Source organism: Phyllopteryx taeniolatus, unplaced genomic scaffold (genome assembly GCF_024500385.1).
Source record: "Phyllopteryx taeniolatus isolate TA_2022b unplaced genomic scaffold, UOR_Ptae_1.2 contig_25, whole genome shotgun sequence".
Taxonomy (NCBI): domain Eukaryota; kingdom Metazoa; phylum Chordata; class Actinopteri; order Syngnathiformes; family Syngnathidae; genus Phyllopteryx; species Phyllopteryx taeniolatus.
The window spans coordinates 670,411-689,129 of NW_026903173.1; the positions used below are offsets into that span (position 1 = coordinate 670,411).

General features: G+C 40.8%; 1 protein-coding gene across 15 annotated transcripts in view; it reads right to left on the reverse strand.

Moving 5' to 3' along the window:
* pdzd2 (PDZ domain containing 2) overlaps nucleotides 1-18,719 on the reverse strand; it is a 162,283-nt gene that overhangs the window by 15,562 nt on the left and 128,002 nt on the right. For 5 of the 15 annotated variants that reach the window (XM_061765094.1, XM_061765089.1, XM_061765097.1 and 2 more), the window contains 6 exons: nucleotides 17,122-17,206; nucleotides 16,910-16,986; nucleotides 14,808-14,964; nucleotides 13,288-14,066; nucleotides 7,766-7,910; nucleotides 5-2,549 (listed from right to left, as the gene is read on the reverse strand). In XM_061765094.1, the coding sequence (XP_061621078.1) occupies nucleotides 5-2,549; nucleotides 7,766-7,910; nucleotides 13,288-14,066; nucleotides 14,808-14,964; nucleotides 16,910-16,986; nucleotides 17,122-17,206 (3,788 nt within the window). Of the gene's footprint in view, nucleotides 1-4; nucleotides 2,550-7,765; nucleotides 7,911-10,381; nucleotides 11,154-11,250; nucleotides 11,427-13,287; nucleotides 14,067-14,807; nucleotides 14,965-16,909; nucleotides 16,987-17,121; nucleotides 17,207-18,719 lie in introns of those variants that run through there. The other 10 variants (XM_061765103.1, XM_061765104.1, XM_061765093.1 and 7 more) reach the window with 9 other exon arrangements.

Genomic DNA, 18,719 nt, shown 5'->3' on the forward strand with positions numbered 1-18,719 from the left:
TTACCTGCTGGTCCAAGATGGTCCAGACTGTTCAGATTTTTTCAGGATCTCAAATTTTTTTTCAGATGTTTCTTGAGTGGATCCAGTGTTTCCTTTTGTCATCTCTACTTTTGTATGGAGTGCAGAAGGTGAAGAGCACACAGTCTGTGTGGCAGTGGATAGGATGGTGCTCTCAGATTTATCAGCTAAACCATCTATTCTGGTCAACAAGTCAGCTGTAAACTGTTTTCCCAATTCAGGCAGACTTAGAGTCCTGGATTGCTGCAAACGGTTGCTGAAAAGTCTGGCATTTTTCCTACGCACCACTGGCGGAGTCTCAGGTGTAACATCTGGAACTTTCAAAACTTCAGAGACAAGACTGTTCTTAGTCAAGCAACCTGCACTGGCGCTAGCACATGGAGGATCAAGGTTTTTCAAAGTAATGCTTGACTGTGATATCAGTGATGAGCAGGGTCTGGTTGAGAATAAATTGCCTTCATAGGAGCTACAATGGTGTTGTTGTGCCCGGTCATCAGAACATTTTATTATGCCCATATAGCCTGCAATCCTTTCGTTGAGCGACGCCCTGTATGCCAAACCATAAGACTGAATGTCACTACATTTAGCCACATGCTTGTCAAAGTGAGCAAGATTTTCAAAGGACTTTATCTTGTGTTGGACAGAGAAGGGATTGTAGTCCACCGAAAAGGGAGTCTCTGCGACAAAACTTCGCCTCAGCATTGTCTTCTTGTACAGTTTGGATGTCCTAGACTTCGGGGTATCACTTGTCTCCATGTTGGGGTTCAAGTCATTACTTGAGCCTAGATTAGTTTCCTTAGTAAGAGGCATTGCATTGGATACTATTTTATCAACAGTGACATTTGTCATATCTAATATGGAATTGGAATTTGGGAGCACAGTTGTTGAGCTTGCATCGGTGCCTATTTGAGTTGCTGTAGCGTTATTTAAATCTACTATGAGCTTTGTTGCCCTAACAGGTGGCATACCAGATAAAGAAGACAACTGAACTTCAATAAATGTTCTTTGCGTGACAGGTGTGTGTGACAATGTCTTGGTGTTTGATATGGCTTTGACATCTAAATTGATATCTTTTTTGTTTGAAGTTACAGTTCCAAATGTTTCATCTGATGTATCATGCACTGTCTTTCTTACACTAGCTTTAGCTAAAGCAACACTGTTCTTACTAAGTGGGTTTTTGGCCTTAAAAATCGGCGACAATATTTTCTCTGGCAGTAGGTTTGTAGGCTGGTTGAAGAAGGAATTATTATTATTGCTTGATGAAAGAAATTTACTTTCACTTTTGGTAGGATTTTGCAATGGCTCTTCTCTGGTGTTACAAGTCTTTATTCTTAGACGCTTCAGTTTAAGGCTATTGTCTGGTCTGATCGGAGTTTCAACTTGACATTGATCAGGGAATGTTAGAACATGATGCGTAGTATTGGGGCTAACATTTGGGATTAAATTTGGTCTACACTCATAGTTTTTTTCTTCGTTCGTCATAGTGTTTGACAACGCTGTAGCTGATCTGTCAGTGGTAGAACTGTTTGTGTTTGTTACTGATGTAAATTCAGATGTCTGTACATTCAAATACCTCTGCTTCAGTACATCTGAGTTGAGCAAGGCACCACAAAACAACATTGTATTGCTACTGTAATTGGTACAGTAATCAAGTGGGGAAAGGCTACCATGAATACAAAGGCTTCTATTATATGCCTCAGAAGCTTTGTCAGAGTCAGACTCAATGGCATTATTAATGTGATGCTCCATAAGTGATGCAGACGCTGCATTTGAAGGTGAGCATGGTTTCTCTGTGGCTAAGACTCGTATCGACTGGGAAAGTGCCAAGCATTCTTTGTTTATCATATCCGAGGAGCTGAGAAACATATCAATATTCTTATCCAGGATTTTGTTTTCACCGCCATGGTGTGAAAGCAAAGATCTAGTTGATGGCGTGTTGAGATATATATGTCTATCATCAATGGGTACTTGATTGTCACAGGAACTAAGTTCCACTTCCTTCCCATTTGAGGATGACCCATGAAGATGGTAACTGCCACTGGCTAGTTTACTGAGCTTGACATCGTTGTCATGTGTGAAGTCACCACTGGAATCACTGTTGTGAAGTCCTTTGGGATGGTTCTCTTTATGTATACCAGCATCATCTATTTCTGGGCATAATCCACTTGCAGTAGTAGAGTTGTTTTCAAGAAGTGGGTTCACATATTCGGGACACCCATTTTCATTTCCTGTATGCATTGCAGAAGAGTCGTGTGAACTTGACAGAATGGGAACATGAATATCATCTTTCTCAGATATATTTTGTAGAGGAGAGGTGCTGCACGGGGAATACACAGGGTCACTAACGGGGCTAATTTCTGATATAATATCATCAATGCTGGTGATTGGAGTTTGACAGTCATTGTTCATTTGGGGTTTGTGGTTAGATTGAACTATCTTGGCACTTAATACTTCCGATATGTCTGGGATGAGTCTTGTGGCTCCATCACTGCTCCCAGAGAACACTGTCAATGCGGAAAGCCCATCTACGGCTTGAATCAAAAATAAAAGATTAGTCATTGTACAAAAAAAAAAAGTCAAACTTTTTATACACACTTAAATTAGATGTACAAGCTCCATAGCAACATCTATGCTATGATAAATTAAGGTATCAACTACGCTACTTCAAACTAAACGTAATACAATAAGGTTGGAAATGTGGTTGGAAGATCATTTTCTGTTGTAACAATGCTTTTTGTCACTACATTTTATAGTGCCGGAAAGCTTTTTTATATCCCTTTTAAAAGTTGTCCCTTATATATTTGAGGGATAATGTATATTTGCGGCACCAAGCTAATATGTGCCAAAACGTCACTCCCTAAACAGCTAATTTTTACTATTGTTTTGAACTTCCAGCACCCCCAGGGGCTGACAAGCAGGTAACACCTATGAGCATGAGCCATGCTAAAGTAGTCATTTCATGTCTGGTCTAAGAATTGGCATTCAAGTTAGTCTACTCTCAATTAAGCCAGCCGGAGACTAAACGACGTTGCTGAACTGGCAATTTACCCTTGCTTACCTATTAACTTGCTACCAGCAAAAAATAAATAAAATAAAAAATGCAACCCCTGGCGTTCTTGTCGGGAATGTTTTGAAGCACCAACTATATTATTTTATTCAACCACAAACAACATGGTGCGATTGAAGGAAAAGTGGATTTCCCTGGGCCGTTGTAGCTATAGTTCTCCGTCGGTGGAGAATACATAGAGAGGAAAGGACGAGAAGACAGGAGGGACTGCGGATAATGCTCTCCATGCGTTTTAATGGTAATAAAGGGGTATTTAAAAAAAATGTCACTAGGTTTCAAGATGGTGATCATGCGTTGTTTTGAAATTGTGTTTTCAAAAAAGTATTTTTTTTAAATGGCTACGTATATGGCTTAGTGTCGATGGGTTGGGGCTTGCTTGGTTCGGTGCTTCCGGGCGCTAGCCTGAGAGTCTGCAGACTGTTGGACCACTCTGACTCAGTTTGTCTTTTATTTCTTTGTTTCTTTCTCCTTTATATTTTCCTTCAATTTGTTTTTTTTTTGTTTTTTGTCCAAGATGTGTTGTTTGCTATGAAAGGTTTTTCCCTCTTGTTTGCAAGGCTTCACCGACAACCAGAAGGAGCTAATGCCTGGCTGGCTTCTAACATGGCGCCGGCTGGTGTCCAAAGACCAAGTCAGAAACCTTGGCGTGCTGACAGATTCTAATCTGAGTTTCAGCAGTCATCTCAAATCAATCACTAAAATAGCCTTCTACTAGCTGAAGAACATATCCAGAGTGAAGAGTTGCATGTTCCAAGCAGTCCAGGAGAAGCTCATCCATGCTTTTATCTTCAGTAGACTTGACTATTGTAACTATTGTATGTCCTCTGACTGGAATCTCCCAAAAGAGCATGAAACGCTGCAGCTCGGGTTCTGACCAGAACAAAGAGATCAGTGTATGTTATGCCAAATCTTAAAGGTCAGAGGAAAACGATGTTATGGAGTCAGTTAAAATTCATATTTGCATTGTTAATACTGTATGTTATGTAATACATGGATGTCACTTCCAGCAAGTTGTCAACTATAGTTGAGCTAAAAATGAGGTTTTTATCATGCGTATTGAGCAGTCCCCGGACATACCCGAAGCTCAAGACACGAGTGTGGTTACTCCAATCCACCGCAGGGGCTACAGGAAAGTGACATTGCAATTGCCAAACACAGTGCGCTACAATCTATACCCAATGGGGAGCAACGTGTTGGAATATGAGGAGGAGGAGGATTTCGATGTACAGGAGCACCCAACTGAACTTGGCATCGTCAAACCATACATGTTTGAGCCGATCAGGAGGTCGGAACCTGACAGTGACGACGGCGAGCAGCCAAGTAGCAGCTGTACAACAGAAAAAGAGAGTGGCCACTGGGTCGATGTGATGGTTTGTCAAAAGCATTTCTTTTAATACAGTCATGGCTAGAAATACTGGGGTGCCAATATTTTTTAGCATGACTATACGTGTTATATATTCATATATATTTCAGTGACACGGCACAAGCTTTTACATAGTATGCAGTATTCCTATATATTGTGTGGCCCTCGCTTGAGTAGCTTAATACACGCCGCACAGAAAGTCTTTGCCGTTTCTGTTGAGTTGTCATATAGGCAAAAGTACAGACGACGGTACTAAGAAGTACCACGTGGGTCTTTTTTTCCCCTACTGCCCATTGCATAATAACCATAATAGAGTCGTAGGCATATACAAGGAAATCCTCTCCTCTTGTCTGCGCCGCTTTGGCGCTGCACCGTGGCGGCTGCGAGATTTAGTTCTCTTGCTGGTGGTTAGGGTCACGATGGCTTTAGGAAAAATAGTTGGCACCGCAGCTGGTTTCAGCCTCTTCCTAACTGCACCTGTGTATCCAATGCTTTCTCAAAACACGCCTGTTCGATGTGATTAGCACAGAAATTGGAATGCTTGCAAGGCACCCAAAGCCGACCACGCTTCTTCCCCTGTCGATTGACTTTCCCTATCCACTGGTCACGTATTCCTTTTTCACTTGGAAAGCCAATTAAACTCTTTCCACTGCCTGAACCATTTGTACAACCAACTGCCACACAATAAACCATCGTGAAATCGCTAAATCATACGACAACAAATATACAAGGACAGGAACAACAGCATGGAACAATAGCACACAACGCCGAATGAACAGGCTGTTTGGGTAGTGTTACAGCAGAGCCCCGGATAGAGCTGAAGACCGGAAGGTGCTCGATGCAAAAAGCAGAAGGCGCATTCTGAATCATATTTAGCTATTTAACTGCTGTATATCTAATTAGATAGATCTGATAGATTAGGTAAAATTAAATAGAGGAGTTATGCGGCAGCCTAAGGGAGAGAGTCCTTGAGTTCGCTCCCCAAAACCCATATCTAATCTTAATACAATTTTGAAGAACAAGCTCATCGGAGGAGTATTCTACTGATCAATCGAATATTCATTTTTCAATTAGATTTTTTTTATTCATTATGTTTTAGATTTTCACATTTTGGACTGTTTTCATTTACCATCGAATAAGACTTTCAATGTTACCAACTGATTTCTTGAATTGATGTTTAGGACTGTTTTGGTTTTCATCTCAGAGGATCGGCTTGAAATATTTAATCTCATTTGTGAGTGAGTAGATGTTTCATATACAGTTCCTTTTTGTGAATTTTATTATTTTCATTTCTATTATTTGATGCTTGTGCCCCTGCTAAATACTATTCATGAAAGTGTCTTTTTCTGATTATGGAAAAATGTCCCTTCCGTTTATTTTAATAATAATAAGTGCAGTGTTATCCGTGTTAGCAGACATAATAACACTTTATCAACATATTTTATGAATATTTTACTCCTATTCTTGAAAGATTATTTTGGCTATAATTTAAATAACAACAGCAAAACTGAGAGAGAAATTTTGAAAGTAAGGCGAGTAATAAAATTCATTTTCAACACGGTGAAAAAGACCCGCCGGCACGGTGGGCGACTGGTAAGCACATCTGCCACACAGTTCTGGGGACCGGGGTTCAAATCCCAGCCCCTCCTGTGTGTAGTTTGCATGTTCTCCCCATGCTTGGGTGGGTTTTCTCCGGGCACTCCGGTTCCCTCCCACATCCTGAAAACATGTGTGGTAGGTTGATTGAAGACTCTAAATTGCCCATAGGTGTGAATGTGAGTGCGAATGGTTATTTGTTTCTATGTGCCCTGCGATTGGCTGGCGACCAGTTCAGGAAAAAAGTAATTTTTTAGTTACTTTCAGCATCTGCCAAGTGGCAGTATTCTCACTTATCCACAGTACAAAAAAGCATTAGCTTAACCGTACCCATTACTTGGTAGTGTAAGCCACACAAGTTACAGAATCATGTCATCAACATAACTGCCGGAAATGCGGACTAAACTGTGACACTGATCACACAAGGACCGAACAGCCCGTATAAGGGTGTTTGGTACCCCATACTCCGAAGCACCTCCCCACAGGACTCCCCGAGGGACACGGCCGAACACCTTCCTCAAGGCCACAAAAAACATGAAGACGGGTTGGGCAAACTCCCATGCACCCTCGAGGACCCTGCCAAGGGTGTACAGCTGGTCCACTGTTTCACGGCTAGGACGAAACCCACACTGCTGCTCCTGAATCTGAGATTGGACTTCCCGACGGACCCTCCTATCCAGCACCACTGAATAGACCTTACCAGGGAGGCTGAGGAGTGTGATTCCTTTGTAGTTGGCACACACCCTCCAGTCCCCCTTCTTAAAAAGGGGTACCACCACCCCAGACTGCCAATCCAGAGGCACTGTCCCAGTGTCCATGTGATCTTGCAGAGGCGTGTCAACCAGGACAGCGATTGCCAATTTCAGTTGAGTGCTCCTGTACATAGAAATCCTCCTCATATTCCAACACGTTGGTCGCCATTGGGTATAGAGTGTAGTGCGCTCTGTTTGCCAACCGCAACGTCACTTACGGTAGCCCTTGCGGTGGATAGCTTCGAGTATGTTCGGGGAGTGCTCAACACGTGTGAGAAAAACCTCATTTTTAGCTATAGTTGACAATTTACTGGAAGTGACGTGCATGTATTACATAACATATAAACAAGATAATCCTATATTATTCCCCAAAGGGGAAATTCAAGATCATTTGTTTGCCGGTTAAGGCACCCATCTCTACTGCTGGAACCAAATCCAAGGTGGAGCACAGAACTTATCCGAATGACAGGAATGGTATTTTTTTTGTACAGTGTATACATATACCAGATTTTGTCACATTTTAATGTTTGGAACGTGTCACTTCATGCAAATATTGGGAAATATTGCTAAGGAGCTCCCTAAACAGAGGGAACTTTTGAAGTCCAAACATTTTGAAGAGACCATCCATCCATTTTTCAACACCGCTTATCCTGGTTAGGGTCGCGGGGCGCTCGAGCCTACCCTAGATGATAATTTTTATTAAAAAAATCTACCAATCTGTCTGTCTGTCTATCTGTCTGTTTTCCTTCATGCATTACACGCAAAGATTTAGCTACCCAAGATGAACAATGAATTATATGGGCATACAGGTAAGTGCCCCTTGCTTGGTCCATAAACCAAGTCCTTACAGACTAAGCTAGTAACGCAACTGAATTACTGCCGTCCCTATTTATTATTGGTTCATTTGAATATGTGTGTATATAGACAAAAAAAGATAACAATGAATCTGTTAGAAGACTTGGACTCTACCTGTGACAGGTTTCTTAACTTCCAAAGACAATGTCGTGGGAAGGTTATGCATGAGATCACATAATTCCTGGTAGCTACAGGAGCTCACCAGTTTTTCAGCAATGGTTACAATCTCATCACCCGGACACAAGACTCCTTTTGATTCCTGTCAGTAGGACAACAAAGATCACACTTCTCGTTACAAAGTACAGCATCACAACAGGTCTTCATTGTCACATTTCAAAACATGCTACTGTGGACATTTTAGCATTACACCTGCCTTTGACTATCTCCTAGGGTTTGGTTGCCAGAACATGCAGCGTTACTTCACTGGGTTGGGAATTTGGAATGAAGCCTTGACCTTGTGCATGTGATAATGACTAGACATAATTGTGCTCAACTTGCCTTTTCCATCTACAAGTATGTGTAAGCCATCTGTTTTTGCGCTGTGTTGCGCTACTCCGGTGACATTCCTGCACCGTCAGCCACACCGGGACTCAAACCCACCGTGTCATTGATTGGGAGTCGTGTGTGCTGTCTGTTGAGCTAAAATCCCAGGGCAGCCTATCTGTCAACATAAGTCTTCCTCAGCCTATCCCCCGCATCCTCCTCTAAAACAACTGCCCTCATGTCTTCCCTTACTACATCTATCAACCTTCTCTTAGGTCTTCCTCTAGCCCTTTTGCCCGGCAGCTCCCTCCTCATCAACCTTCTACCAGTATACTCACCATCTGTTCTGTAAACGTCTCCAAACCATCAAAGTCTGGTCTCGCTAACTCTGTCTTCAAAACATCTAACCTTGCCTGTAACCTCTGATGAGATCATTTCTAATCCTATCCAACCTGGTCACTCCTAAAGAGAAACTCAATAGCTTCATCTCCGACACCTCAAAGCTCTGCCTCCTGCCATCTCTTCCATGCCACTCTCTCTAAGCCATACATCATAGGTGGCCTCAACAATGTCTTATAAACCTTTCTCTTCATCCTAGCAGACTTAAATAATAATAATAATGCATTATATATATAAAATTATATATACAACCCCAATTCCAATGAAGTTGGGGACATCGTGTTAAACATAAATAAAAACAGAATACAATGATTTGCAAATCATGTTCAATCTATATTTAATTGACTACACTACAAAGACAAGCTATTTAATGTTCAAACTGATAAACTTGATTGTTTTTAGCAAATAATCATTAACTTAGAATTTTCTGGCTCCAACACGTTCCAAAAAAGCTTATATACTTTCATAAACATGTCTATTAAAATCTTCCCCAATAACTACTTTCTCTCTGCCTGGGATGCACTTCGCTACTTGGTCTCACTCCTTCCATAATGTCTCTTCTAATTCACAGCCTACCTGTGGCAAAACCACTAATAACATTAAAGTCCCTGTAACGTGACAATACATCTTCTAAATTGGACACACCACAGAAACCACTGCCAGAACTAAGACAAGAGCATGCAAAATCCTCTTGGACCCTCCGCATCCTGGTCACCAGCTCTTCCAGCTCCTTCCCTCAGGTAGGCGCTACTGAACAATGCAAACTAAAACTAGCAGACATTCCAACAGCTTTTTCTCTCTTGCCATCAATTTATTAAACAGCTAACTTACAATTCCATTGCAACATGCTGCCAATTTTTTGTTTTGAGTTTGTTGTCACATTTCTGTCGGGCCAATTATACATTACTCGTGGACTCACTGGAGTAGTCTCGCCACGCTGCACTATTTGCATATCTGTTGTTGACCAATACTGGTCACTCATGCCAGAGTAGCATCTGCACCACTTGCACACTGACTGAGGAGTATCTGCAACATTTGCACAATTGACACTGTCCCAGATTATCGCACTACTAGTCACTTTAAACTCCATACTTTCCTTGAAGTCTCGGCGCCCTTTGCACAATGGTCATTGCACCGGACTATTGCTATATTAGTCATTCAAACTGCTTTAATTGCTAGAGGACTGTGCATCATTTTGCACAATTGTCAATAATAAAAATTAAAACATTGTACCGGCATTACCAGATTACTAGCAACCTTTTATTGCTCAGTGACTTTTTTTTCTCAGTGTCTTTATGTCTCAGAAGTATTCTCTGTCAATTGACTGTCTGTTGTCGTACTAGAGTGCCTCCAACTACCGGAGACAAAATTCCTTGTGTGTTTTTTGACATACTTGGCAAAATAAAGATGATTCTGATTCTGAAAAGAGTGTTGTTTATAACCCTTCCAAATTTGAATGATAAAAATAATAATAATAATAATAAATAAAAAATATACTGACACCAAGGCACTATAAAATCGCTGCACCAGCCCGAAGCCCCGGTCCACACGTTGGCTGTCAAGTTACACCCCCACCCCACACCCCAACCCCGCTATCCTCCCTTCTCTCTGGACTCAACGCCAACAACGAGGCACTCAATTCAAATCTGAAGGAAAAATGCATTTTTGGGATGTAGGCATAACTAGCTGGCTACCTGCAAGTATCAATTATGCCAGATAATCACTGACATGAATGAAAGCGCTCAAGGTCTTATAACGTGGGAGAAGTCATCACTGATTTGAAGTCATGCCTGACTTCAAAGTGCGTCACATGGCACTGTTTTAGCCAGCCCAAAATATCAGGAAAAATGAAATGGTGAAAAACAGTTTAATGATACATATCCACATTTCAGTACTACATAGTTCTCAGTCATTGCACATATTTTCAGCAATTATCTTCGTACATGTATTGAGAAACAAATCTCTAATTTTATTTTACAGGGTCTTTCAACATAACCCTCAATTTCAAGCTTCAGCCTCATTACTTGATCTGACACTCTTTTCACCTCCAGGACATTGTTAACAAACTCTTGCTTTAGGATGACCCCGACTCCATTTCTCATCCTATCTACACCATGGTAAAATAATTTGAACTCTGTTCCTAAGCTACTAGCCTTATTCCCTTTCCACCTGCTCAAACAGTACCTTTATCTACCTTTCTCCTAATCATCCTTCCATCACACCACAGTCCATTAATCATTTGATGATTTAGGTACCATTGTAAAGGGTACCTACAGAAAGGTAGGAAAGCCCATGAATCTGTTATACACATGGATAAAACTGTTGGTACTCTGTTAATGAAATAAAAACCCACAGGGCTCATAGAAATACCTTGAATCTGACAAAAGTAATAATAAATAAAACATTTAATGAAAATTATGTCACGATTGGTAATTGTATGATATGGGACTGGACCCAAAAGCAGGCGGAGGCGGAAGAAGTAGATGAGAATGGTTTATTAGGTAGGATATCCGAGGAGTGATGGTGTCCATTGGAACAGGGAAGGTGCAGGAAGTGGGAGCGTGGGCAGGTGTAAGAGCTTGACAGCGTGGGCAGTGAAGCAGGAGACACGGAAGGAGCACTGGGGATGGAGGAGGACACGAGGATTAGTACAATTGCGGGTAGCCAAGTAATCAATAGAACACACGAGAAGGTATCATGAGAGTAGGCCTGTGTACCACGAATGAGCGTCAATACTTTGGCGCTGGATTCCTGGATCTGGCAGGCTCATATGCAGGCAGTGATGAGTGCTGATTGAGAACAGGTGCGCGGGCGAGGAGGGGATGATTGCTTGGGAAAGAGAGAGAGAGGGGAAGGCGAGGCACAAAGCGCCACCCAAGTTCCAAAAAAGGAACTGCAGGGTACAGACCATGACAAATTAACCAATGAAAATCATATATTGCTTTCTAATTGTGGTTCAACAGAATTATTTTGAACAAATAAACTGATGAAACAGGCCTGGACAAAAATGATGGTACCCTTAACCTAATATTTTGTTGCACATTTCGAGGCAATCACTGTAATCAAATACTTTTTAAAAATTTCAATAAGAATTCTGCGCCTCAGGTACTGTGGCCCACTCCGGAGCAAACTGGAGCAAAGTGCTCCAGTTGTCTCACGTTTGAAGGGTGCCTTCGCCAGACAGCATGTTTCAGCTCCTTCCACAGATGTTCAATAGGATTTAGATCAGGGCTCACAGAAAACCACTTCAGAATAGTTCAATGTTTTGCTCTTAGTCATTCTTGGGTATTTGAGCTGTGTTTTGAGTCATTATCCTCTTACATGACCTATGATCTGCGACTGAGACCAAACTTTCTGACACTGGGCAGCACATTTCCCTCTACAATACCTTGATGGTCTTAAGATTTTATTGTAGCCTGCATAGATTCAAGGCACTCTGTGCCAGATGTAGCAAAGCAAAGTTCACCTTTTCTTTCTTTTGAGGTTGTTCTGGGCTCTTTTATTATCATTTGTATTATCTGTCTCTTCAATTTTGCATCAATTTCCCCTCCTGCAACCACATCCATGGAGGTTGGCTACAGTCCCGTGGATCTTAAATTTCTGAATAATATGTGCAACTGTAGTCACAGGAACATCAAGCTGCTTGGAGATGGTCTTATAGCCTTTATCTTTTACGTGTTTGTTCATTATTTTCCTTCTAATCTCCTGAGACAACTGTCTCCTTCACTTCCTCTCGTCCATGTTTAGTGTAGTAAACACCGTGTCACCAAACAGCACAGTGATTACTTGTCACCCTTTAAATAGGCCGACTGACTGAATACAGGTTTGAAGACACCCGTGACGCTAATTAGAGGATATACCTTGTTTGAACATGTCCCTATGGTCAAATTATTATCCATCCATCCATCCATTTTCAACACCGCTTATCCTGGTTGGGGTCGCGGGACGCCGGAGCCTAACTACACCCTGAACTGGTCGCCAGTCAGTCACAGGGCACATTCGCACCGTCACTGAGTGGGAACTGAACCCACGCTGCCCACACCAAAGTCAGGCGAGTGCACCACTACACCATCAGTGACTCTCAAATTATTATTATTATTTTATTATCTTTTGTAGGGGTACCATTATTTTTGCCGAGGCCTGTTTCATGAGCTTGTTTTTAAAAAAATAATTCTGTTGATTCACAATCCAAACGCAATGTCAGATTTCCATTGGTCAAAGTTCCTTACATTTTTATTTATTATTACTTTTGTCAGATTCAAGTTATTTCTGTGACCAATGTGGGGTTTTCTTTCTTTAACAGAGGGGTACCAACAATTTTATCAACGTGTGTCGCTGGTTGAAACTGGGGAGTGAGCTGATGAATGTTTCAGGGAAGGTTGGTTCAAGTACAATTGCAGGGAAACCCTCAAAATGTTCCAGAAATTGTCATTTCAAAACAAAAATGGCTGACATCTTTTTCAGTTTTGGAAAAGTCATGGGCATGGTAAAAACAAATTTGATGAGTTCTAATTCAATTTTAGCCCACATGAGAGCTGATTTACATATTTTCACAAAATAAATGTCATTGTCAGACTGATGAATATGATAAAAATGTATCACACTGACCAACTGTGGGATTAAATAAAAAGCTTATAAAAATCACTGATTTTTACTTTTAATTGACACTTTACCGTTTTCAAACCGTGTTTTGTCGCTTCAATTTTAGCACTACATTCATAGACGTTAAAATGACACAATTAAATCAGACATACCCTTTCTGCCGCACCTCCAGGCTTTAACCCATTGATGACAACTTTCAGAGGTGATGATATGATCTCCAGGTCCAGCCCAAAGGATTCATCCTTATTTCTTGTCAGAGTTACCGTCTCAATAGGACAAACACCCCGAATCTCACTTGGACCTCCCTTCATACAGTATTGATTGTTTATCCATCCACTTGCAATCATGGATTTTTTTCCACACAGCGTACCATTGAACTGGAATGGGTTCACACTTAATGGAGACCCAGTAGCACTGGGGTTTTGTTGCTCAGTGAAGTTTGGACCTTCAATACATAACATACTTGTGACCAGTGTCGCTGCTTTATCTTCAGGCTTCGATACCAATTGATCCTCTTCTTCCACTGATTTGTGCTTTGAAAGGCAACGGATCGGCATAAAGGGTGACTCTGATCCAGGTATTTCATAGCCATTTGTATAGCCTTCCTTATACTCATTGCAACTACTATATAGTGGTGTTGTCACATCATTGCTTACACATGTGTGTAATTCCCCCCAATTGATAGCATCTTCATCTGCATCCAGTGGTAATGCAGCAACTCCAGTTTCTGAGTCCTCATCTTTTCTCAGCTTATCCTCATAATTAATTACCCTTTGGTGATGAAGGCGTGGGCTCCACACTGGGATGAGATTGGACACAACAGTGGGCAGGCCGACTGCATCCTGAGGATAATTAGATAGAACATAGGTCTTGTCTTGTGATGCACTGTACATGGTATCACATTTCACTTCAGTTGCAGAAGTGGGGGTTCCTGAGGACAAGAAGCAGCTACGTGTTAGAACAGTGCTTAAAATAGGAATGGACACAACACACACCCTAATTTATTAAAATAAAATCATTTAAAAAAAAACAACAACACAGATTTGAAGTTTTACACCTGCAGTTGAAAGCTCAAAATTCCAAGCAAACACTGAACAAAAACAAAGTAGGGAAAACCGAAGCATGTGAGAAATTTGCTTCCAAGCAAAAGCAAATGCAGGCCTGATCATCAAGTGTCTCAAGATGTCATGCACATGCGTGACAACTGACAAACTCGCATGTCAGATATTCAGATAATAAAGGATCTAATTTTTAATAATAATAATAATAATACTATTATTATTATTATTAAGTCTTCAACATGGCTAAATGTGAAAACCATAAAATCTTGGTGATGGCAAAAAATAATAATAATAAATAAAAACTATGACAATCCACAGAATCTGGCCAGTAAGGCTGTTTCCCACCACATTGTATTATGCAATATTGTCACTATTCAGAACTGAAATGGAACATTACGATTATCTCAACTTGACTAAGGACTTCAAATTTCAAATTCACTATTCACATTTTTTTTAATCACAATTTTTTAAAAATGTAAATTAATTCAATATTAATTTATTTCAACAAAATATCATTGTTTACCATTTCTTGCTAGGTTTTCCTTATCAGGCATTATTTTTTAGTGTCGGCTGTGATCTGCACTGTATTGCGTACTGTTTAATCATGTTACCTGGAGGCTGTGATGCAACGTCCTCCATAGAGATGTTGCCGCTTTGTTGGTCTGCCTCATCTGTATTTAAGCCCAATGATTTCGTCAGGATTGAGTGGCTGGAAATATCAGCTGAAAAGTATTGGGACAACTCTTTCTCTGAGCTGAGAGATCCCTGCTGAATTCATTAAGGAGAAACAAAAATTGAACAGCACAATTTTTATACTATATCACTCAACAGTTATGCTGCAATAAATTTTTTCACATCGTCTTATTTTCGTGGCAGCACGGTGGACCACTGGTTAGCACGTCTGTGCCACATTTCTGAGGACCCGGGTTAATTCAAAACCCTAAAGTGTGAATGTGAGTGTGAGTGGTTGTTTATATGTGCCCTGTGATTGGCTGGCGACCAGTTCAGGGTGTACCCCAGCTCTCTCTCAGAGTCAGCTGGGATAGACGGCAGATGAATGAATATCGTCTTCAGAGGTTCACCACTTTTAAAAATATTCTGCTGAAAAAACTCTTAAAGCATATATATTTTTGACCATATTGCCATTCAATAATCTGTGAATGATTAAAAAAATGAAATGGGGAGCCTTCTGCTACATTTTGAGGCTTCAAATTTGTAGTGTATTTTCAGTCCAATACATGTTAATATCCAGTTTCACTCTGAATTGACGATAAATTGGTGCGTCAGACAGTAGAGATTTATTCCCTTATGCCTATCAGACTGAACTCTCGCCAAAGCGAGACATTGCTGTGTCTGAAGTGTGCGTTCACACAGGAGTCGCAACTAGCTAGGGGTTTAATGACTTCAGATTAATTGATGATGTCATTGATATTTTTTCATTGGTCAACTCACTATGCGTGCTCTCGCCTCCAAACACGAGCTCGTTCACTCACTTTCCCCCCCTGTCGTGTGTTGCACTTGCCCCACCCCCCCCAACTCGTTCATCCAATCACATTCAGACACTTTCATGGCCTCGCATAGAGTCAGAACTCGTAAAAGTCTAACACCAATTCACGGACGATCAGCTGGGGGTTGCGCAAGGCGTACAAGGCACATAGTTTTGGTACAGTCATTTCTCTGGCGGCAATGCACCGGCAGCAATCGCACGGGAGCGCAATAATGTATTGTAGCAAACCTGCAGTTGTCTTACATGGATTTTTGCAAGTTTTCATCAGAGAGAAAATTTGTGAGACCATGAATGTGTCTGTGATTGGATGAGGTAGTTTGGGGAGAGGGTGGAGGGATTGCAAATGTGTGTCTGCTGAAAGAAGGCTGAGAAGGTGGGGAGAAATATTAGTTGGATGTTTTTTTTTGTTTTGTTTTTGGCAACATTAATTGTTAATTTTTACAATAAAGAAGCCATTGATCGACCACTCCAGTTCCTTGTTGTAGGAGGGTGTTTGGTAAATTTGCTGACGGCTGGCGTCAGAAGAGGTTGCTCTGTGTTTACGGGATGAAGGCTTGAGCAAAACACTAGCTGCTGGAGACATTAACCAATAATTTTCACAATGAAAACGATTATTGATCGACTACCATTGACTTCGTTTTGTCATCGAAGCAGACACTACAGTATTTATCTGTCTTTTTACTCTTACAGGAGGGCGTTTGGTAAATTTGCTGATGGCAGAAGTGGTCCTCACCTAAGTCCTTTAGGCTGTTTGTCAGCTATTGCACCCTCACTAGGGATGGGAACTGAAAACTTGTTCTTTTTGAGAACCGGTTACGAGTAATTCCATACGTAGGAATGGTTTGGTTGTTTGCGTGCCTGACAATTTCGTTTATCGATTCCTCTTACATCGCAAATGAATTATGACGTTAAACAAGTGCATTTTGCTTCTCAACTTTTTCAACATGAAAGAAGGCAAGATCACTCTAAATTCAGAGCAAATTTCACATGATAAAATGATACCGGGGCTATGCCTGCAACACTTACAAAGCTATAGTTTTGTCAAAGAGGGGAAATACTTCCAACATGCGGAAATATGCTCCAATTTGAGGCTGCAAGGATTCTTACTTTAACTTGTCCTGTAAAGCACTTTGTAGCATCTATCTGTGAAAAGTGCTTAATAATAATTTTTGCTTTCTTGCCCAAAGATCCTAAATTAATACTTACCCGACTGGCGGGCTCAAGAAATCTTTTCATTGTCCAGCTGAGGGCAGGTGATCCATCTCTCTTACAGGAAAAGCCTGCTGATTAAAATACTAATTCATAAAAAAAATTATGGACATGCTATCTGCAGGAGCATACAGTATACTGTATGTCAACAGGTTTTTGGTGCAAGACTGAATAAAAGTAAAATCTACATTTAGGTTAAGGTATCAGACCTTGGGAATGAGATGGTCGACTCTTGTTCATTTTGCCCTTATGTGTAGATTGAGCTATCAAATGATCCATCTCCTGTTCTGATATCTGAGAAAACAAGTTTGATTGAGACATTTTATCAGACTGAGATAACATGATCTATGTTTTTTTTTTTTTACTTTTCACTGTAGGCCTGCAAACATACTGCTGGACAAACAAACACAGATGTGCCGCTTCAGTATATTTAAATGGGCCAATGACCAAAACTTTATTGCCCACATGGGCTGATTGAGTTGAATTATACATTTATTTCTTGTATAATTTCAATTGACCAAAAGTGTTTTGCAGAACTATTCTGGGAGGGAACAAAAAAAAATCCAGATGTAATAATGGATGGTATCTTTATAAATCATTTTACAAACCCCTATTCCAATGAAGTTGGGATGTTTTGTAAAACGTGAATAAACACAGAATACAATAATTTTCAAATCCTTTTCAACCTCTATTCAATTGACTACACTACAAAGACAAGATATTTAATGTTCATACTGATTTTTGTTTCTTTCCAAATATTCACTCATTCTGAATTCAATGCCAGAAACAGGTTCCCAAAAAGCTTGCACAGAGGCATGTTCACCACTGTGTTACATCACCTTTTCTTTTAACAACACTCAATAAGCGTTTGGGAACTGAGGAAAATAATTATTGAAGCTTTGTGTCACGTACGTGGTTAGGGCGAAGGCGAGTAACGCAAGGCAAGAACATGGTGGACCCAATTGGAGGGAAGCAGGGAGGCAAGGCAGGAATGTGGGAGTCTCAAAATAATATTTAATCTTCAAAAAGGGAAAACAAGGATATTGGATAAAGCAAAACTGAACGAAGTCCCACAACAGATAATCAAACCAAAGTAACAAAGAAACACTTGAATATCTAAAACTGGAAACAAACTATGACCTGTGAGTAAGACGTGGAATAGATAGGGAAAATGACACCTGACAATGACATACCACAATGATAAAGACAACTGACGACAATGACATGGCAAAGACATGTGACAACGACAATGAACCGACAAGAACTGAAAGAAACCAGGGAACTAAATACAAACAAATTGACGAGACAACGAGGAACATCTGGACAAGACACGAGTGGCTGGAGAGAGCTGATTGGTCGACACAATGTAGACGAGACCAGGTGGACACAACAACCTAATGAGCACACGACAAACATGGAACAGAGGAAAACATGGAACAAAACTAAACACAACCCAAACCAAAACACAGACCATGACACTTTGTAGGTGGAATTCTTTCCCATTCTTGCTTGACAACTTCAGTTAGTCAATAGTCTGGGGTGGCTGTTGTCATATTTTGCGCCTAATAATGCGCCACACATTTTCAATGGCAAACAGGTCTGGACTGCTGACAGGCCAGTCTTGTACTCACAATCTTTTAATACAAAGCCACGCTGTTGTAACACGTGCAGAATGTGGCTTGGCATTGTCTTGCTGAAATAAGCAGGGACGTCACTGAAAAAGACCTGTATGTACCGTTGAGCATTAATGGTGCCTTCACAGAAGTTACCCATGCCATTGGCACAAACACAGCCCCATACATTCCCT